The sequence below is a fragment of the Tachysurus vachellii genome, chromosome 16, assembly GCF_030014155.1.
Source record: "Tachysurus vachellii isolate PV-2020 chromosome 16, HZAU_Pvac_v1, whole genome shotgun sequence".
NCBI lineage: Eukaryota > Metazoa > Chordata > Actinopteri > Siluriformes > Bagridae > Tachysurus > Tachysurus vachellii.
Genome location: NC_083475.1, coordinates 8,143,183 through 8,166,581, shown reverse-complemented (window position 1 = coordinate 8,166,581; position 23,399 = coordinate 8,143,183). Strand labels below are relative to the sequence as shown.

Here is a 23,399-nt window from a genome sequence, read left to right as displayed (position 1 = left end):
AACCATTAGGCCACGACTTCCCCAGAAATTGAATAAAAATGCTAAAGTTTAAAAAGTTTAAAATTGAATGACTATTTATTTCAACATTTATTCCTAATGAGCAAGTCTGAGGTGACATTGGCAAAGAAAAACTCCCTTAGATGATATGAGGAAGAAACCTTGAGAGGAACCAGACTCAGAAGGGAATCCAGCCTCATTTGGGTGACACTGGACAGGAAACAATGTAATTGTAAACAATGTCCTTTCTACGACAGTTTGTTCTACTGTAGTTTGTTACAGCCTGCTATAAACAGAAAATGGATGTCTAATCTAAATCCACCATTTATCTGCTTATTGTGCAAAGCCTAAGGTTTACAGCTGATAGAAAAGAAAACACGAGAAATCTGAGGTGAAATGAAAATGTTACCAAGACCTGTACCAGCACAAAGGTCTGTAATTAAAGCCACACATTTCCAAAGAGAAGAACTCACAAAGCCCACCGTGGTACTGCAGCAGGTGTGATGAACTCTCTCGCTCACACGGTTTCTTATGCACACTGTTTAAAGATTTAAACTTTGTTTGGGCTACCAGGTGTGGAGCTGAACAGTGAAGCGTATGGCTGTGTTTAGTGGTCTGTGGTGGAACTTGGGAGAAACTAATAAACCTCACAACCACCGTTTCAACACCAAGTCCAAACAAAGGTGAGGAAAATCAGCTGAAACATGTCATGCTGTCCTTAACAACATCAAAACACGACATCGTGCTCCAGGAACCACTATGGGAATAATCCATTAGTAAAGTCTTTTCCGTACTTGCTCTATAAATCAGACGTGACACGTGTTCTAGTTGTACGGACAAAGGAACAAATGAAGTCAGAGGAGTTTGTTGACTGTGTAGCAGCACATGTTTTATTATCAAAGAGTGATGTGTGCAAAAGGGTGCTTTACTTGTAGCAAAAAAAAAAAAAAAGCATTGATAACTACATAGACTTACAAATAGAAACGGGTCAAACGTTGTATTAGTTGCTTGAATACATAATTTTTTAAACAAAGTCTCAAGGAACAGAGAGCTAAAAGTCAATCCTAAAATACCACTAGCCATATTATTAGTAGAAAGAGTACCCACAAAGCATTGTGCTGTCATTTACAACCATTGCACAGAAACACAAAGTTGTCTTTGTGTAGAAGACGTGGACCAGCCATTGCTATTCCCTTATGTTTGTTTTGATTATTTGACTCGCATCTGTTTATGACAACAATCTTCCAATAAAAAAAAAAAAAAGATGCAAAATAATGGATCCTATTTACACTGTTAATTTACAAAATAAAATATTTTATAAAACGTATATATAAACCTTTGATATCTGTTTTTGTACAAAAGTAACAATGGATATATTTTATTAAAAAAAAAAAAAAAAAAAAAAAAAAAGGATCAGTTTCAATCTTTTGGAAGAAGGATTCCTCATTTTAACCTTTTACATTCAAAACCAGCGTGCACAACAAGCGTCCAAGCTGAGGTAGAATTCTTTTTAAATAACTGGAGTGTGCAGTCTGTTTGGCTGCCTGTGATGCTATGAACAGGGTTGAGAGCTCAGGCAGCTCTCCACTGTCCTGCTGCTGTCAAACGGCAGCTCGTACATGCTGCTGTCTGGGTCCAGCTTTAGATTCTGGGAAAAAGAATGAGCCGTAAGGTCCTCCTCGTGCTCGGAGTCATAATCCAGGGCTGTATAGAGGTTTTCATGAAGTGTTGGTGCTTTGTGAGAGACTGACGGGCAGAGGCTAGGGTAAAGCTCCTGCTGAGGCCTCCATGGTGCTTTACCAAAAGTACCTGATGAAGCAAATAGAAACAAATCACGTCATCAGAGCTGGAAATAACCTTAAAGTGTAAAATCAGGGGAAAATATATATGTATATATATATATTCCACAAAATACAGAAAAAACATTCTAGATCTTTTTCTAGGAATCTTAACAATATAATTAGACAAATCGGTTCTTCCAGGATTTCACGATTGCAGAAATGGAAGATAAAAATGAAGCAAACTCCATGAGATTTAGAGGAGCTTTGCCATTTTTATAAATTACAGAAGATTTTCTGCAGCTTTCTGTGTGATAACACAAATACAGACAAAGCCCTCTTCCACTCACGTGCAATGAACATGATTACAGCTATCATAGAAAGTCATTTCTGCTCATCCACTACAAGGGCAATGGTGCCATCATATGTGTTCATATTAGAACCCTTACAAAGCTCCTTTTAGTAAGCTGGAGAAAGGTGTATAGCCAAATTGAAATAGTGTTACTGGAGAATCAAGACTTCATGCCATAAACACGTCAACGCCCTGAGTGCATGTAGCCCATAACAACAGCTACACAAATGTATATACTGATACCCTATACTATGTGAGGATGATCATTATCCTATACACACACTCAGAAATCCTCCCACCTATCTATTAGAAGAAAAAAGATCACTGCTTCTAAGGTGTTTATTTGACTGATACTCATATCAGAGCTGCCAAGACCTTTTAAGTACAACAAGATGAGACACTTGGTTGTTGTTTGCAGAAATCTACATTTTGAATGCAAATATGGACAATATGATTATGTTTTTTTAATCTCACCCATATAGGAGGCGGAAGGCAACTGTGACTGGACACATTCTCCGCCCTCACGCTGTACCAGCATCCCGGTGCTCACGTGGTCACAAGGGTCCGAGGACAGCGACGGAGCGTACGTGCAACAATCTCTCTTTTTTAAACTGGCGAGTGAGGGGCTGTACGAATCTCTGCACATGAGCCTCCGATCTATGGTGCAGCCTGGAGGATAAAAGGAGAAACATGAAGACATGAGCACAGTGGAGAAAAGTCTGCTCGACTATTTAACCATTTTTACTTCTGCCAAGAGCGTAACAAAAAAGCTGAACGGAAGAAAAAAAAAGAACGAGGTGACGGATATCCAATGAGAATCCTAGACATGTTTAACTATTATTTTAATCTTATCATTTTTTCTATCCAACAAGCAACTGCACTAACCAAAAAAACCCCAAAACAAATAAAAAACCTTAAATCCAGTGTTTTACACCCATGTGTCTCACCTGTGTACGTCTCGGTGGGCTCTGGGCCATACAGGTTTCCCCTCCTCAGCAGTGTGCCGATTGGCCCTTGGAAATGGCAAAGGAGAGGGTCAATGGCCGCCTCCATGTCTGTTTCACTTCCTGTGTCTAGCTGACACACACCTGTGGGCATCAACAATAAAAGCCAATGTTACAAAACCGCCTCTCGATTGTTCCCACCATTCATTCACACTGTTTCACATTCATTTGTTCCACAAACCATTTATTTATTGTTTATTCGTGAAACAAACTAATCAGGTGCAATACCTTTCATGTCCTTAGGCTGCAGGTAAAATCCTCCCATGGAAGAACTCACATACTGGTAATTGCTTCCGCTCTCAGAGGGCACGTAGCCGTCCTGGCGCTCTGCTAGCGTTCCCTGAGAGGACAGATAGCTAGGAATGTCTGACGGCAGATTGGTCTCGTCTGTAAAGGGCAACAAGAACAGATCACTAAGCCACCCACACACACAAAATATAGTGTAAGTGTAAGACACAGTAATATTAGTAATTTAACATATACACATAAAATACTTCATTCTGTATGTAAAATCTTATCCCTTAGCATTGAAGCTATGTGCATTGCTTGGTACTGACCGGTGTTGGTGACGCTGCAGTCCTCGTTGCGCCGACGTGTGTGGTAGATGATGACCACCCACACTAGTGACGTGCCCACCACACAGCACACTACAGCAATTATGACGATGCCTACTGTGGTCCAGCCGTCCTCCTCTGATCCACTGCCGACTGGCCCTAGTGCTCCTGCACCTGCCTGGTTTGACTCACAGTTAGGGTTTGGCAAGACAGCCAGGCGCACATTTCCCCTCTCTGTGCCCAGCGGGTTAGACATCTCACAGGTGTAAGTCCCAGCATCAGCCTCTGCTGCATCCACGATGATCAGGAGCTGATTTCCAGCAGCAAAGAAGTGGCGCTCGGTCAATGCTAACGGCCCGTCATCCTTGGTCCAGTTGAGGCGTGGCGGAGGACTACCACCTGCGATGCACTGCAGCACGGCTGTCTCGCCTCTAGCTACGGTGCGGTCCGTCAGCGGCCGCAGGAAGGAGGGCATTTCTGGGAAAAACAAAAAAACGGTACCATATGTGAGGCCAGGCTGTTCACCAAGTCTGAATCATTTTCAAGCTAAACAAACATAAAATTTACTTCTCGAACATTTTGCCATTTTAAGATGATTAAAGCATTTCAAAAAAACACATAACAAGAAGCAGCTATCCAGTCAGACTAGCGAATATTTAAAATACTGTAATAATCTGTCACACTCAAACATTAGGTACAAATTGTGAATATTTAAAATGTACTATAATTGACTCAGTAAAAAAAAAAAGCACTTGTGCTATGTCAAGTCATTCTGGAAAGCCTGAAATTAATTCAAATTCAGAGCTGTGAGGTCAGCTTTGGCACAGCATTTTGGCACAACCGCTGGTATGAAAGAAGGGCAGGCTTCCATCCTTTACTGTGTTGTCAAGCCAGCGATGAACCAGAGACATATAATAGGAGTTTATAAAAGGTAGACATTTGTTAGACAAACACTAACATTTGTTTGTCCTTTGTGGCAAGTCTGTTAAAATCCTGAGAAGCCTAAATGGTTTTAGTCTTTTTTATATCATCAGATGTCCATTTGCTTGTATTACCTGCTTCTAAATTTCTTACCTAGCACAGTTAATGTGGCATTAGCAGATATAGCTCCAGCTGTATTCTGGGCAGTGCAGCTGTACACGCCGATATCTTCCGTTTTCACTTTCACAATGAAGAAGACGGCGTCGCTGGGCATAACGTGCATCCGTCGTTCTCTTGCAGCTGGAAAGTCGGTGCCTCCGTCTTTCTGCCAGGCAATCTGAGGAGTCGGATGGCCGGTAGCGGCGCACTCTAACCGCGCCGTGGCTCCAACACGCACCGTGAGATCCATAGGGATTTTGGTAAAGGAAGGCAGCACTGATGAAGACGGTGATAGTACGAGATTAGTCAAATGAAGAAAAAAAGGAAACCATGGTGACGCTACTGCTTATTGCAAACATAATTCAAATGCTATCTAACTGACTCAAAAATATTGCATGAAGAAATAATTCGTTTTCTTTTTATAAATACATATATTAGCTTTGTGGAAATGCATAGAAACGTCTGCAGTAATCATATATCACTTACTATGAACAGTAAGTTTGGCCTTGGTGGAATAGGTGGAGCCGAAGTGGTTAGAGATGACGCACTGGTATTTGCCCTCGCTGGAAGATTCCACATGGCGCAGCTGCAGTGTGGTGGTGTACTCGGTAACCTGGCTCCCATCACCCGCTTGTGCTCGAAGATGAGCCTGGTTGTGAATCTCTGCATTGTTCAGTACCTCATTGTCCTTCTTCCAGGCAAAGGTCATGGGTGAGTCGCTGGAGCTGGCTGCCGAGCACACAAAGGTCACGTTGGTGCCTTTGATGGCTGACTGTGTCTCAGGCTGAAGCGTGATCTGAGGTTTGGGGAAATCAGCTGTTCATGGAGGAAACGGTGAAAAGGTTTTAGTGAAATACAGAAGATAAAAGTTGAACAAATGTCAGCTTATAGTTTAGCTTTTCAGCAAGCACGATTCAAATCCTGACAAGTCAGTGTTATTCTTTGGTTAAATAAGTTGTTTGGAGTCATCCATTACGAAATATCTTCCATGATGAATTTTCCACCATGGAAAGAAGACCTCATGCTCGGTCAGGTAGAACACGCATGGAAAATGTGCACCAGGCACCGACTCACCACACACAAATTCGTCCTGGCTGACCGTAAAGACACTCTTGGCCTTCAGTGGCTGTGGATGGGCACAGCTGGCATTGCCCAAGGAGAGGAAGGCGTTCTCTGCCACCCACAGTGGGAACCACTTCAGCTGGCAGTCACAGAGCAGACTCGATGTATTCAGGTGCCTGGCCGAGCACAAAATGGAAAGAGAGAGCGTAAGCACACGTTCGGTGCAGGAAACAGAACGGGGTAGAAAAGAATTTGGTTTAAGTCTGACATACAAACCTAGTCTCCTATACAAACTTTCCTATTTTCTCTTTTTCCAACCAACAGTTGAACCAATTGTCTGTCAATTTAGGCCGATTTAGACCAACAAACTATCACACTGAAGCCATTTCATTATAAAGACAACAGTCAAAATAGTCGTCCGCCTTCTCGCTGCATGTCGGACATTTCCTTATAATCGATCAATTCGACAAAAAGATGTGCCGAGGTTTCTACTTTACAAAAACAAGATATTACCAAACAGATCTGAATTAAGGTGAAATGAAATGAAAAAAAAATTCATTCATCACTTACAATTCTTCTAGTTTTTTGATCTGGGAGAAGGAATTTCCTTGAATTGACATGATGGCATTGTTGCTGAGGTCACTGTGTTAAAAGAAAAAGAAAACAAAACAACAGCGATGTTAAAATACAAAGAAGACTCGAGCTGTTTAAAAGAGACTTCGGACAGAAGCGAGTCATCTACGTTTGCTCTGAGTACTCACAGGCGCTCCAGCAAGTCCAGTCCTGTGAAAGACTTCTTGGTAACAGATCGAATCTGATTCCCTTGAAGAAATCTAAAAAAGCAAAAAGAAAAGATCTACTTTATTGCTTCGAAAACCTTCACAGTCTGCGTTTATTATTTGTTATTATTCCAAGACTTTTTAGCGCAGCGTACGCAACAGGAACTCACAGATTTCGAAGACTGTTCAGGGCAGAAAAGGGTCCGTTCATGTCCTCGATGGTCCAGGAAATCTCATTATATTCCAGATTCCTTTAAATAGAAGAGAAAAACTGCCAATTAAAACAAAACTCAACTTGCTGTGTGGTGCTCAAGTCACTGTATTTGCGTGCATATAAAAAATAGGACACAGAAATCTTTAGCTTGCGTTTAAGTGTTTAAGAAGTCTATAATAATACAATGATCATAATTCTTGCAATACTTCTGTAAAAATGTTGGCTAGACCATAGCCAATAACTTCAGTCGATGGAACAGTAAAACACATATTTAAACCATCTTCATCTTAGTCCTGATGTTAAAATAATTAATCGTTAAGGAAGGTAATATGTGAAATTTCACTTTAATTATCCTCTGATGCCTTACATTTATTCTTTAAAAGAGGTAAGACTGCTGTTTTGTCCCATAACCCTCCCTTTCACCCCTTTAACTACGTTCAAATAGCTAGTTTCCTCCCCTGCGAGCCTGGTTACAAATGAGTGGGATAGGGAGGGAAGTGGGGGCACACGCGCACTCACGCGCACACGCGCACTCACGCACGCACACACGCACGCACGCGCACACGCGCGCACACACACACACACACACACACCAACAGACAGACAGACACACCGACAGACAGACAGACACACACACAGACACACACACAGACACACACACAGACACACACACACAGACACACACACACACAGACACACACAGACACAGACACACACAGACACAGACACACACAGACACACACACAGACACACACACAGACAGACACACAGACAGACACACAGACAGACACACACACAGACACACACACAGACAGACACACAGACAGACACACACACAGACACACACACACAGACAGACACACAGACACACACACAGACACACACACAGACACACACACAGACACACACACAGACACACACACAGACACACAGCTTTAAGAAAGCCCAGAGAAGAGAAGAGAGGTAAGTGGGGGAGGGGACTATTGAGTTTCTGCAGTTGAACGAACACCACAGAAATTTACTGAGCTAGCAAACTTCGGCAAGGTGAAATGACAGAAAAGAAAGAAAGACTTGTCCTGCAGATGAGCAGCGAGATGTCCTGCTGCTGCTGCTGCTACAGTTATTGTGTTGATTTGACTTTTGTCAAAAAGACTTTCTCTATTCACTGAGGTAAATATTTACGCTAATTTCATTGAAGCTAATTGGAGTTTCAAAAAACTTACTTTTCCATTGTCTTAACTTTTCAAGTTAAAGTCACTGCTGAATCAAAACTGATTTAAAAGAAATGAATAACAAAAAATGGTCATTTTAAAAGCCCACCCCTGTTAACGGTCCTAATCCTGGTAGGCAGTTTAAGACTTCCAGTCCTTATTACACACAAGTCGCTCAGAGGAGGTAGGTGATTTGTAGGTGATTTGTAACAAGACGGACGACCGTTAATATCCAAGCCCCGGTGTTTAGAGCGTGTGTGGTGTGACGCCAGGTCTGTCTCTGTATCTAATCTGCTGTACTTACAGCGTGTGCAGACGAGTAAGGTCTCTGAAGGCTCCGTCGGCGATGAAGCTGACCTGGTTGTAACCAATAGAGAGCTGCTTGAGCTCAGTCAGGCGCATGAAGCTGCCCTCCTCCAGGCGCACCAGCTGATTGGAGCTGAGGTCACTAAAATATACACAGCAACAAATCAGACATTGTACATCAGAGCAACAAATCAGACATTTGTACACCTACCAATATAACATGGCGTTGGACATTTTACACGGTCTAGGAAAAATTTAAGCTGTTATGTCTCATTTTATTGATGAAAACTAAGATAAAAATTGTTTGTCAGCAAAAAAAAGTCAGCAAAAAAAAAAAGAGATTAAAGATATTCAATGAAAAAACAAATGAAGTAAAAAAATAAAATAAAAATTATATATATATATATATATATATATATATATATATATATATATATATATATATATATATATATATATACACACACATACAGTATATCTCAGATCCGGTGGTTGGCAAAGACGATTAAATTAAGAGTCTTACTAATCTGTGTATGTATTCTAACAGTAAAGATGTGTGCTTAAAGGATTTTATGTTACATTAAACTAGATGACAACATCCAAAGTATAAATTATTCATAATTGCTAGTTTTTCTTTAATACTTTTATTTCAAAATGCATAAATTGCTTTAAAAATGATGCATGGATGGTATGGTTCAGTGCACTCATAAAAGATCTGCTATATATCATGGCAACCTTTGCTCAGCCAAAGCACACTGAACAAGGCTTAAATACCACTTTTTAAATAAAAAAATATATATATACTTTATATACTTTTATATATATATATATATATATATATATATATATATATATATATATATATATATATATATATATATATAAAAATATATATATATATAAAAATATATATTGGGAAAATAAAAAATAAGTAACTAGAACTTTTTCGGATTTAGTTGATTAAAATTGCTGTGGGAACTTGACATTTTTTAATTGTTTAATTTCCCAGAATTAAAAAGAAAACAGTAAAAAAGAAAAGGATTCAAAAGGATTCAAAAACTCAGCTGACTTTTAGTAATCTGATAACAAATCATAACAGATCACGACTAAAAACAACACTACTGTAGATCATTGACCTGTTTCCTAAAGCAAGAAACTCCCCATCTCTATTCCTCTATCTTCCATTTAAGGATTTGCCCTTGCTTTAGAGTACGAATAAAAAAAATTAGATGAAAAAAAAGAAAAGAAAAGAAAGAAATGAGACCTACAGCTCAGCAAGTTTCTGACAGGGCTCCCAGGGGTCGGCTTTGATGCGACTGATGGCGTTGTGAGCCAGATGTAGCTGCTGTAGAGATGACAGCCCGTACAGCCAACCTTTACTCACTTCGGTCAGGTTATTGTGCTCCATTTGCCTGCTCACACACAGACAATATATTAAACATAGAATATTCTCCATCTCACAAGCATGCACTAATGATTTATTTATTCATTTCCCTCAGCTTTATTAAGTTCTAAAGAGAAACCTGCACTCACAGAATTTCCACTTTGCTGAGGCCCCAAAATGCTCCGTCCAACAGACGTACGATGCTGTTCCTCTGCATATTTAAAGAGCGGAGAGCATGAAGGCCGTTGAAGGTCAAGCTTTTGATTCGTCGCAGCCGGTTCCTGCTCAGATCTCTGCCAAACACAGCCAGCGAAATGTTAAACAAAGGTGGAATGCACAGTGAGGATCTCTGGATCTTTCCCATGTGTAATATGCACCGGGCCACTTACAGGTGTTGAAGGTTGTCAAGCTGGAAGGTCTTGGCAGGAATGGAGCTCAGACGGTTCCTGTTCAGTCGCAACACCAGCAGGGTGTCGGACAGATTCTTGAAGCAGTCCGGCTCCAGCACGGAGATGCGGTTGTTATTCATGTACCTGAGCAAAACATAAATATGGAGCTTTGCTTAGCATCAATATTAGGATTTTTGCTAAAATGCCTCAAGGAAAAGTTTCTTCACTTCGACAGAGTGAATTATAATCCTGTTAAGGGGCAGCAAACTATTTCTGCACTCACAGGGCTGTATTCAGGGTCGATGACTGAAGCCACATTTTTTCTGTCAACTGCAATACGATGTAACGTGCGCACGAAGCGGTTTAAAAACAAAGCAAAAAAGAGGAAACAAGCACTAACATTATACTACAGCACAACATTTTATTGAATGAATAGCCCATGTTATGCCAATAATGCCAAACTTGGCTTAATTTAATAACATGGCTTTCATGGCTGTCCATATGTGAAGTAGTGGAATAAATAAACCTAGAATGGTTCTGGTAAATAGATGCACGCTCCTTAAAGCACGGTAAGCTCACCAAGCAGCTTGCTTTAAGTTTTGATCAGAATTTCATCCATATAACATTCCTTCAATTAAGACTCCAAGTTCCTCTAAAGGTTCCTTTACATAGGAAGAAAAACCTTTTGTGTACTTTACAATAGGAACGACACGATTCATTAAAAGATTTATGTGTTTAATGCCGTTCTCAAACAGCATTCTTCTGAGTGCATTTACACCACAGCCTTGTTGACAGTAACAATCAGTTACGGTCGTAAGCAAAAGTTTAGGAACCCCTGACAATTTCCATGATTTTCATTTATAAATATTTGGGTGTTTGGATCAGCATTTTGATCTATCAAATAACTGAAGGACACAGTAATATTTCAACAGAAAAATCACATCAATATTTAGTAGAGCCTCCTTTAGCAGAAATAACAGCCTCTAGATGCCTGTAATGAGTGTCTGGATTCTGGATGAATGTATTTTAGACCATTCCTCCTTACAAAACATCTCCAGTTCAGTTAGGTTTGATGGTTGCCGAGCACGGACAGCCCGCTTCAAATCACCCCACAGATGTTCAATGATATTCAGGTCTGTGAACTGTGATGGCCATTTCCAGAACATTGTACTTGTTCCTCTGCATAATTGCCCGAGTAGATATTGAGCAGTGTTTTGGGTCGTTGTCTTGTTGACTGATTCCTCAACATTATTCTCAAGAATCTGCTGATATTGAGTGGAATCCATGCGACCCTCAACTTTAACCAGATTCCTAGTACCGGCACTGGCCACACACCCCACAGCATGATGGAACCTCCACCAAATTTTACCGTGGGTAGCAAGTGTTTTTCTTGGAATGCTGTGTTCTTTTGCCGTCATGCATAACCGCCCCTTGTTATGACCAAATAACTCAATCTGTGTTTCATCACTCTACAGCACCTTATTCCAAAATGAAGCTGGCTTGTCCAAATGTGCGTTTGTACATCAAGCGACTCAGTTGGTTGTGTGTGTGCAGAAAAGGCTTCTTTAACATCACTCTCCCGTACAGCTTCTCCTTGTGCAAAGTGCGCTGAATTGTTGAACGATGCACAGTGACACCATCTGCAGCAGGTTGATGTTGTAGGTCTTTGGAGGTGGTCTGTGGGCTGTTTTTGACCTCTCACCATCCTTCGCCTCTCCAATATTTTACGTGGCCTGCCACTTCTGGCCTTAACAAGAACTGTGCCTGTGGTCTTCCATTTCCTCACTATGTTCCTCACAGTGGACACTGACAGCTTATATCTCTGCGATAACTTTTTGTAGCCTTCCCCTAAACCATAATGTTGAACAATCTTTGTTTTCAGGTCATTTGAGAGTTGTTTTGAGGCCTCAATGTTGCCACTCCAGAGGAGAGTCAAAAGCCGCGTTCACACTGCAAGTCTTAATGCTCAATTCGGATATTTTGCTCAGATCTGATTTTTTTTTTTTTTGGCTGTTCAGATTACCTTTTAAAATGTGGCCTATATCAGATACCAGTGTGAACTGTTTGCTGTTTCGAACTGACCCGCATGCGCAAACGAACAATAACAATGACGTCACACGCAGCACGCCGTTGCGCTAAAGTTGGCGAGGTTATGGAGGAAGTAAGCATTTTCGCTTTTCTTTCTAAATGTTTGTGTAATGGCAGCACAGAGACGCAGTGTTGTGAAAATTTTCGGATGTCGAGGGCAACATTTGATTATTTGATCCATTTTGTAGGCGTAGTCACGTTTGTGTGCGTACTCGCCGGCGCATAATTGTGACGAATGTCGATGTAGATTGACGTAAAGGTCGCATCAAATCCGCCTTGGTTGTTCACACTGCGGCCACTTTGGAAAAAATCAGATTTGGGTCTGATTCAGGACCACGTTTGGATCTCATGATTGGATGCACCTGTCTATGAAGTTCAAGGCTTAATGAGCCACCAAACCAATTGTGTGTTCCAGTTAAACAGTGCTAAGTAGTTACAGGTATTCAAATCAACAAAATGGCAAGAGTGCCCAAATTTATGCACCTGTCTAATTTCGTTTTGATGCATATTGCACATTTTCTGTTAATCCAGTAAACCTCATTTCACTACTGAAATATTACTGTGTCCTTCAGTTATTTGATAGATCAAAATGAAAATTGCTGATCCAAACACCCAAATATTTAGAAATGAAAATCATGGAAATTGTCGGGGTTCCTAAACTTTTGCATACGACGGTATATGATAGACTGCAGAAACTTATTTTTATATGAAAAATGTAGCATCACACAGTAAGTACAGCAAAACTGTTAAAGCTTTCTGCATTGTTAAAATAACAATTCTGCAAAATTATCAATCCTGAAAATCTGAACTGTAAAATAAGTAAGTAGTTTAAATTGTGCTGATGTATGAGCACACTGAAAGACAAACAAGAAAATAACAAAAACATTTTACATATGTAATGTAATTATATTATAAACAGACTATTGTGGTGAGTAACTATCACCGTTACATGTCTAGCACTTCTGCTGTATTTACTGAACACTGCGTTTCCTTGATGAGAGGTGTGTATGTGTGTGTGTGTGAGTGTGTGCGCGCTTGCACGAGTGTCCATTGAAAGACAAACTACTCACAAGTTTTTCAGAGGGAGAGATGGGAATCCCTTCACGTCCACCAAGTTGTTATTGCTGAGGTCCAGGGTCTCCAGGGCAGACAGTGGTCTGAGCTGTTCTGGTGATATGCTTGAGATCTTGTTATTAGATCTGAGAACAGATTAAGCGGGATAAATTAATTATTATATTTCCACTCAGACTTATGCAGTGACAGTCAGCGGTCTCATTTCAACCTTCCTGCAGATCATAACAGCCTGAGACGTGCACTCGGAGAATTCCATGCATTTCTGTATGTGTGTGTGTGTGTGTGTGTGTGTGTGTGTACACTGAGCCCCATGTCAATATTCTATGCAACAGGTCAAAACAGCTGAATGTCTGAGTGGCATGTTATTTTGTTTATAAGGTAATTACTTACAAGGTGTTTAAAAAACTGCCAATTACTTGGTCAATGAATAGCATTCCCTCAGTGAAAGCATGCCCTGGCCAAGACCGGCAATTTCCTGGGTTGCACGCCTTCTAAATTGCAGTGCATGAGCTACCTCTGTTATAAACAGAGACTGCACTGTGCTGTCTTTGTATATATGTGTGTGTCAGAGAGAGAGAGAGAGAGAGAGAGAGAGAGAGAGAGAGAGAGAGAGAGAGAGGACTGAAGGGTGTTGCTTAAACACAGTGTTACACTCAGTGATCCCATTAATACGCATACACTTAAGTGAAAACAGGCTCACATCAGGATCATCTATTTGCCTTCAGTTGAACACCCTTGTGGAGACTCGCTTACACAATTTGAAGCTCCGTTTCTTTATATCTAGTACACTCTAGGACCCAGACCCGTTTCCCCTGCAGCCATACACCCCTCCACCGTTTCTTCTCTTGTTCAAAAGAAGAAGAAGAAAAAAAGAAACCCCTCCTGGCTGTCAGCAATAGTAAGCCACCCAAAGAAAAGGGTACAAGCTAAGCTTTTGTGTGCAGATTTGCACAGGGCTTTCACATGCACCACCGTCACACCACCTGGGGCTCCGTTTTCACCTTACACACTGGATGCTGGCCTGCATCCTGATTTTCCAGTTTTTCTTTCAGGGGCCAGAGGGAGGCAAAGAAAAGAAAAGGGCCACCTGGGCCTCAAAAACATTGATTCCATTACCTGGGATTTCCACTCACTTGTTTTTATGCACATTTTAAAAATTTCTACTACTAAAATCTGTAGAAGAGTGTATTGATATTGTATGTACTCTTTTAGCAAAAAGTGTGGGAAAAAAAAAACCAGACTCACACACACATCTCTATACCAAAGATACAGGCCAGCAGCTCCATGTAATGTTCACAAACACCATAAGAATGGGCAAAAATATGATCTCAATGATTTTGACCTTGACATGATTGATGGGCTGGTTTAAGTATTTCTGTAACTGATTACCTGGGATTTTTCACACACAACTTAAATAGTGCAATCAAAAAGAAAACAAAAAAAAAAACACATCCAGTAAGCATCAGTTCTGTGGAATGAAACACATTGTTGATGAGAGCGGTCGATGGAGAATAGACAGACTGGTTCAAGTCGACACAAAACAAATAATACTGTAACTCAGATAAACACTCTGTATTGCGATGAACAGAAAAGCATCTCAGAATGCACAACATGAAGAACTTCGAGGGTGATGAGCCGCAACAGCCGAAGACCACTTTGGGTTCCAGTTCTATCTCTCTATTACTGCTGAGATGCACTGAGGATATGCTCAGAATTTGAAGTCGACAGCATGAATCCACGGACTCACCCTGGCTGGTGGAGGTGGTGTAATGGTGTGAGGAATGTTTGGATACCACAGTCTATGTGAGTATTGATGCTGACCATGTGCATCCACAATGTACCATTTTCAACTGCAGCATGAAAATGCACCATGTCACAAAGGAAAAATCATCTAAACATGGTTTCATGAACATGCCAATGAGTTCAGATCAGTGTTCTTCGGTCGGCTTTCCAGTCACCGGATCTGAATCCGGTAGAAGTCCTGTGGCAAAACTGGTGATTCACAGCATAAAAGTGCAACGGAAAAAATTGTGCGACGCAGTCGTGTCAACGTAAAGCAGAATCTCTAACGACTGTTTCCTGCATCTTGTGTGTGAAATGTAGAACTGTGGCTGTTTTCAGAACCAAGCGAGGCTCAGCCCAGGATTAGTATAGTGTTCATTATAAAGAGCTCATGGAGAGTAGGTCAGTGTTCTGGTGTACCACTTTACACCATTAACTATGTGATGTGTGCAGTTCTGGATGTCACTGTTCATTGTACGGCTGAAGATCTTCCATTTCTTCTTTTCTTGTGCACCACTGAATATTCACACAGCTCTAGTGATCGGGGTTTTCTAGAATTGCCTTTCTGCAAAGCAACACTACACTAAGGGACAACACGACCTAGAATTTGCCTTTGGAAAAGAAGACAGTTGAGTTTACTTGGCTTTATGATACGCAGAGAGTCTGTGGTGAAACTTTCCCCAGAGAGTTCCAGGTTTGTCTCTATGTAGCACTGATTACTACCCATTATAGCTCATGATTAGCAATGCTGATCTCATAATAACCTCCAGGACCTGATCTCTAGCTCCTGGAATGGACGAATCTAATTGCTCAACACCGTTCACATTGTCTGTTCTACATCACGTGTTCTCTGTCTTACAGACCCCACCCCCAACCCGCCTTATTCTGCTCTCTCAAACACCAACATCGGTAAGTACAGATGTGTGTGAGTGAGTCCCAGACTGCCTTATCTCTTAATCTCCCACTCCTTCCAGCCCAGGGAGCACACAGACAAGCGCCGCATTGTGTCTTGAAAATGCACGCTTCAAATTTGTTCACCCAATTTTTGGCAAATAAGCTTGTTACGCATCATTACTCGAATGGTTTCAGGCTGCGGCCAGACGGCCCGAGCTACCTCTGTTTTCACACGTTACTGAAATGCAAAAAATTTTTTTTTTAAAAGTCTTCAAGCGCATTTTTAGTAGTTGTTAAAGGCAGCTGCAGTGAAAGAAGTCTTAGTGCTGAAATCCTCAGGAAGATGTTCTATAGAGAAATAAGACATTGTGGACATTTAAGGTGATATTTATACACACAGAATACTTCGTTCATATATCACCTGTACGTCTTATAATAGGTTCTACGATGCCTGGGTAGACTGATTCTTTTTTCCTTCTTAAAAGCAAATCATTTTCTTACTCAGAATGCACACACACACACACTCGCGCATGCACGCACTCGCGAACGCGCACGCACACACACTCGCGCACGCACACACACACGCTCGCGCACGCACACACACTCGCGCACGCACACACACACTCGCACGCACACACACTCGCGCGCACACACACACGCGCGCACACACACACGCGCGCACACACACACACACTCGCACACACACTCGCACACACACACACACTCGCACACACACACACACACTCGCACACACACACACACACACTCGCACACACACTCGCACACACACACACACTCGCGCACACACACACACTCGCGCACACACACACACTCGCGCACACACACACTCGCGCGCACACACACACGCGCGCACACACACACACACTCGCGCACACACACACACACACTCGCGCACACACACACACACACACTCGCACACACACACTCGCACACACACACACACACACACACACACGCACACACACACTCGCACACACACACTCGCACACACACACACACTCGAACACACACACACTCGCGCACACACTCGCACACACACACTCGCGCACACACACACACTCGCACACACACACACTCGCACACACACACACTCGCACACACACACGCACTCGCGCACACACACTCGCACACACACACACTCGCACACACACACACTCGCACACACACACACTCGCACACACACACACTCGCACACACACACTCGCACACACACACTCGCACACACACACTCGCACACACACACTCGCACACACACACTCGCACACACACACACTCGCACACACACTCGCACACACACACACACTCGCACACACACTCGCACACACACTCGCACACACTCACACCTCCATATGAAACAATTTCAGCATACTTTCCCAATGAAGTCAGGATCACGTCTGCAAAAAGAATTAATGAGACAGCTAGAGATATGGATCCTGCCCAAGCCCCCATGCAATTTTTCACTCTTTTCCCTTTTTTTTCACCTCCCCTTTTCTCAGTGGGTTTTACGAGGCAAGGAAGGGGGAGGGAGACATGCTGGAGTATCGAATGCCACTTAGTTCTTATTTAAACATTGAGGCAGACATAGCGGCAGCTCTCGTCGACTTGCCTGACCCAGAAGCCTGGAGAAAAAACAAACGCTGATAACTCAACAGCTGGGAGCAATTCAATCATCAGTGATACATAAACAATCTGAACAATTTGTATGGAATTTGGTCGGAGGGCCTTGTACTGCCAAACAGGCTAGCTTTACTCTATCATTCCATTAGAATCAGGGCAAAATAATAATAATAAAAATAATAATAATAATAATAATAATAATAAATAATAATAATAATAATAATAAAAAATAATAATAATAGTAGTAATACGTATATTAATATTAATAAAAATAATATAAAAAAAAATAATAATAATAATAGTAGTAGTAATAATTATATTATTAATATTAATATTACTAAAAATACTAATAATAATAGTAGTAATAATTATATTAATAATAATAATAGTAGTAATAATTATATTATTAATATTAATAATAAAAAAAAATAATAATAATAGTAATAATAATTATATTAATACTACTACTACTACTAATAATAATAATAGTAATAATAATTATATTAATACTACTACTACTACTACTACTAATAATAATAATAATAATAATAATGATAATAATAATAAGCACCTTTTAAGAATGAAGCATTTACATGTTCCACCACAACTATCTAATGATTTGAGACTCATTACTAACTAATACATTATTAATTTATTAGCAATTTTGTAGCATTTTAAGATGCCCGAATGTGATGAAACATTACATTCGTAAATATTAGAATTTAGCTGTACGAGTGTGTGAGATATACATACAGTCTGTGTTAGCTTATTAGCTTAATTAGCTTTTTAATACTAGTTCTTTTCTGCGGTGAATTAAGCAGCGACTGTAGAAGAAAAGAATGACGGGATTTCGTTTTTTTTTTTTTTTGCACAGAAACTAAAGCGGTCATGTGATGACAAGAGCCTGTATCTTACAGTGGGGTTTTAAAGGCAGGTGAAAGGGCCGTGAATCAGCGCTGTTGTGCCGGTTTGAACTAATTTACTGTGGATCGTATTTGATATTTGTACACAGACAGAAAAAAGCTCAGGCTCTGGTTTCTGTTTTTCTCTTTCAGGTGCAAGATAAAAATCTCACTGCATTCATAAGTAGACAAATCTGATCTGGCTGAAATCTGATTTCTGCAAAACCTTACAGCCCAAAGAGGTTAATAAGCTGCTCACCAGCATGTGCTAGCAGACGGTTAAATGACCGAAGAAACACCTTTTTACTCCAGATGCAATATGTGAACGCCAGATACAGACGCAGCAGAGACACACTTTCGTGGCTTCTCGAACACTAGCGCTTTTCACGAGTCTCCAGAGAGAGCCTGGAGATCTGATATGCCCCGATCAGGCAGAAAATTACAGCTTTTAACTAAGAATTAGACGGATATTTGGATGTGTATTTTCTTTAATCAACCGTTGATGATCTTTATAATCGGCAAGATTTTTGCTAACTTTTGAAGCCCTCTTGCCGGGAGCTTTAACGTTTACATTTGGCTATGTGTATATTCTTTGACACACAGTCAAGTGCTCACACTATTTTCTGTTGGCTCACAGCGGTACGGTTCTTATTACAGGCGCCACTGCAGAAGACAGAGTCATCAGATGGCTTTGCCAACTTCTGTTCTCCTTCCAGGACGAAATACCACACACACGCGCACACAAACCTTGCAGGAAAAAAAAAGGGATCGCTGATCGATCGTTGACGGTGCTTTATAAATGCGCTGATATTTAAAAGACTGTGTGTGGTAAAGTATTCAACAAAAACAATCAGACATCATAGGAAAACCGGTGGTGGTGGTGGTGGTGGTGGTGGTGGGGGGGGGTTATGGGGGGGGGGTCGGTCCTTAAACAACATCTGGATGGTGTGACATTGACCCTTTTCTAAAAACATCCAAATGTTATAAAAAGTTCAAATGAATTTCCAAATGCCTGAAAGAAAAGACTCACTAGAAGAGATCTGAAAAAGCCCTAGTGAAAAGTGAGCATGCTAAATTACCCAGTAAGGGACGTTTCCAGAGCCAGCTATTTCCTCATACACACCTGCACATAACAGATACTCTGTGTGTGTGTGTGTGTGTGTGTGTGTGTAAAGCAGATCCATGCGAGTCTGCACTTGACCGGCTCTCAGCGGTAGTTCACGTCTCAACATGAAGACTCAGAGTCAAAGGCTAGACGTTATATCCTGCCCTAAACTCTATCACATACGCTCATACGGCCCCAACGAGACGTGTTCTCTTCTTGTCTTAGAAATGAGACCTATATAGAAGTGCTAGCTCGGGGGTTAAGACGGTGGACTACTGATCGAAAGGTTGTGCGCTTTTGTACATCGCTCTGGATCATTCCGGCTGCCAAATGCCATAAGTGTAAATATAAACGCACACACACACGCTCACAAATACACGTACGGTCACACACACATTTTCTCACACATTCACGTGCACACGCTCAAATTTCTGACGTGTTTTTCGGTCACGTCTCACGGCACAGATAAACCGTCGTTCTAACCGGTGTTGTGATCCGCAGCCCGACTCTGTGACTCGATATCCGGTTGTATAAAAATGTCTTCGAGGCCTTCAACCTGCTGATGTTTTCAAGCTTTGTATCGATTTCTTTTTCTCTTCAATATGTAGGTGAAATCATGCACGTTACACCTGCATGGGAGCGTGCAGAAATGTGCTACTCGTCTGTTCCTGGCGGTACACAAACGGAGGTGAAGCAGTGTGTGTGTGTGTGGGGGGGGGGGGGGGGGGGGGTGAGAGAGAGAGAGGGACAGAGAGTGTGTGAGAGAGAGAGAGAGAGAGAGAGAGAGTGAGAGTGTGTGTGAGAGAGAGGGTGGTGAGAGTGTGTGAGAGAGAGAGGGGGGGGGAGTGAGAGAGAGAGAGAGAGAGGGAGTGTGAGAGAGAGAGAGAGAGGGACAGAGAGTGTGAGAGAGAGAGGGAGAGAGAGAGAGTGATATTGTGTGTGTGTGAGAGAGGGGGGGTGAGAGTGTGTGAGAGAGAGGGGGGGGGGAGAGAGAGAGAGAGAGAGAGAGAGAGAGAGAGAGAGAGAGAGAGAGAAGCTAAATGATGTAGCAACAGAATTCCATTGTAAGTAAATTCATTTCAGTTCCTATGATTCTAAAGTCACCATAATTTAAAGCATTGCTAAGATTAAGGGAAAGCTGAATGAGTCAACAATCTAAACCAATCAAACCAAGTCTAAAACACACAACACCTGACCAGCTGTAATGATACTGCTTCATTTGCATATTCACCAACCGATGCACGAGCGTCACGTGACCCAAAAAAACCCCCAAAAAAACAAACTGAAAAAGTGCACAGCAGAAATCAATAACAGAAGCATACTCACAGAATAAGAGCGCTGATGTTGGCAGAATAAGGGCCGAAATCCGGCATCATCTCCAACTCGTTGTTGTCCAGCTTTCTGCAACGCAAACAAGAGGTCATGTCAGGTTAGCGTGCGTGCGTGCGTTTAAGTTAGGTGGTGCAGTCGGGAAAACAGTGCTTCGGGGAGTGTTGGTAATTTGTTATGGCTCAGATCCCTGAGAGGAAAGGCATTCATCAGAGACAGGCATGCATCACAGCATGGAGCCTTTCATCGCACACACTAGCACACGCTGCACACATTAGTTACTTACTCAAACACACATGGGACAACTGTTGCAGTGCTTAATCAACATTTAGGAACCAAGACGAGCGAGGACTAGCGTCGAATTTGATTGATATCATGGATATCAGGGCCTGCGAAAGCATTTACATTCACACCCCTATAACGTGTTCTGAGTTGTGTTCTCGTTATCTGCTTTTCACCAAATTTCAAAATTACACACCGATACATCGAACGGCAAAATTATAGGTTTCCTGTAATAAGTTTCATGTGTTACCCGTTTGTGTAATTCTGTTCAAAACAACAGCGACAAAAAAAGAGTTGCGTTGCGTTGGTCTGAGCGGCGCTTGTTAAGCTGCAGTTTAAGCGACAACGCTATTTGATACTGCTGAACGTTATTGCTGTCTTGATTTTCTGCTCAGGCTCTAAACCGCAAACTGCTCGCTTTACAGCAAACCTCAATCGGAATCTTTGTCGGAATCGTCGGCGGGGAGGAAATACGCGATTTCTTGCGGTATCGTCCGGTACTGCAACCGTCTTTAGTGTTTAGTGCGAAAGTTATTTAGATAATACTGAAACTTAGATGTCAAACCGGATTAGATCTCGCTTCTTCAGGTGACAACGGTGAAGAGAGCGAATGTTTTACTGCAGTGAGGACGAGCTGAAAGGGGGCCTCGTGGAGGGCTGGCGAGGCGAGGCGAGGCGAGGCGAGAAGGAATCTGTGCTCAGAAAAAATGGTGCTGGATTTTCCTGACGTTGTGCTCGATCTCCGCTGTGGTGCCATCTGGTCTCAATCAGCAGCGGCACGAAGTAGGGGGGAAAAGTAACAACTCTTAATCTATTCACAATGCAGCAAGAACGAGCACCGCCTTCAATTTCCATACCCATGTGGTGCTAGTGGTGGGGTGTATTTTTTTTTTTTGTGCCCCCCTCCTTAAGCTAGTTTCGTTTTTTTGATGCTTGACGAGACTCGCCGGGATCGGCTGGATTACCGTTTTTCTGTGTCTTTTTTTTTTGTAATTCTAACCGGCTGCTCTTCTTCTATACGTCAGTATACGGCCTAGTTTGTCGCTAGAGACTGCTTAGGTGTACAGACAGAGGCAGATAACACAGTTTGTTTATCGCAGCTGCACTTCCTCTGTAAATCCATGTCATAAGTGGATCAGATAAGGACCCTGCTGTGTGTACACTTCCACTTCGGTCCAGGCCACTAGATGCTGCTGTGAAGTGCAAAAGAGCTTGTTATGATGAGACAACCGGGATCTCGTGTTCAGAAACAAGGCGAATGTTAGCTAGATCACAAATTCCTTCCAGGCTCTGATCCAGAAGTTGTTACGAACATCTTAAAGTGGAATCTGATTCCTTTTTCTCTCTAAAATGAAATCCATGTTGAACATGAAGAAGATGTTCCAAAATGAAGAAGAAACGTTCCAGCGACAGCTTTGTTTCAATTTTATATATTTTCCTTAAAGGTTTTAATATAGTTCAGTATGTAAGTAAAAGCAGAACCACTGATCTCAAACCTCTTCTCTTAAACTGTCTTCCATGGTGGAGGAAATCTATCATACTTGGGTGACACAGATATAATAAAATCTAATGAAAGAAGGGGGGGAAAAAAATCACATCATAATTTCCAAACTGAATCCCACTCCTGGTAAATTATAACAGTTCAATTTGGGGAACAGAAACCTTACACTCGTGCTTCTTACTTTCTAGATTGAAATCACATACAGGCGTCTAGAGATTCACTGATCCGACGCTTTCCGCAATCAGGTACTCTGTTTATGTGAACATCAGAATCGAGCTGCGCCGATGCTGGTACTCGGTATCAGATCGGTGCGTCACCTCTGGCACTTATGTTTAAAGTGAAGTATTAAGACTTTAACTGTAAAATAAGGTCAGGGAAAATGTTTAGGTCCGACATGTTAGTGCATCAAGACGTCTACGCCTTCCGTTAAGTCAGTACATCTATAATTTTTAAGTCACGGTACTGAGGACCTTCGTTGTCGCTTTCTATTATTCACTTCACAAATGTTAAATGTGTGTAGTTTTCTCCTCCCTCTTTTTCCCTTCCTCCCTCTCACTCTGTAACTCTCTCTCTCTCTCTCTCTTTCTCCTCCTGTGAGAGTTACACAATCAGATCCACACTGAGAAGCTCCTTAATGGCTTCGCTACTTGGACTTAGCTGCTAATTCGGCAGAAATAATGGGCTTAGAGTAAAA

General features: G+C 41.7%; 1 protein-coding gene across 1 annotated transcript in view; it reads right to left on the bottom strand.

Moving 5' to 3' along the window:
- Positions 1–886: 886 nt before the first annotated feature.
- The window catches only part of lrig3 (leucine-rich repeats and immunoglobulin-like domains 3), a 25,196-nt gene continuing 2,683 nt past the window's right edge, over positions 887–23,399 (bottom strand). Inside the window, exons 2-18 of the mRNA XM_060889740.1 lie at positions 20,920–20,994; positions 13,269–13,397; positions 10,111–10,254; positions 9,871–10,014; positions 9,606–9,749; positions 8,336–8,479; positions 6,777–6,857; positions 6,589–6,660; positions 6,398–6,469; positions 5,840–6,003; positions 5,252–5,581; positions 4,760–5,041; positions 3,689–4,162; positions 3,360–3,518; positions 3,075–3,215; positions 2,602–2,796; positions 887–1,806 (exon numbers count right to left, since the gene is read on the bottom strand). Of these exons, the coding sequence (XP_060745723.1) occupies positions 1,550–1,806; positions 2,602–2,796; positions 3,075–3,215; positions 3,360–3,518; positions 3,689–4,162; positions 4,760–5,041; positions 5,252–5,581; positions 5,840–6,003; positions 6,398–6,469; positions 6,589–6,660; positions 6,777–6,857; positions 8,336–8,479; positions 9,606–9,749; positions 9,871–10,014; positions 10,111–10,254; positions 13,269–13,397; positions 20,920–20,994 (3,007 nt within the window). The 3' untranslated portion in view covers positions 887–1,549. The remainder of the gene's footprint in view (positions 1,807–2,601; positions 2,797–3,074; positions 3,216–3,359; positions 3,519–3,688; positions 4,163–4,759; positions 5,042–5,251; positions 5,582–5,839; positions 6,004–6,397; positions 6,470–6,588; positions 6,661–6,776; positions 6,858–8,335; positions 8,480–9,605; positions 9,750–9,870; positions 10,015–10,110; positions 10,255–13,268; positions 13,398–20,919; positions 20,995–23,399) is intronic.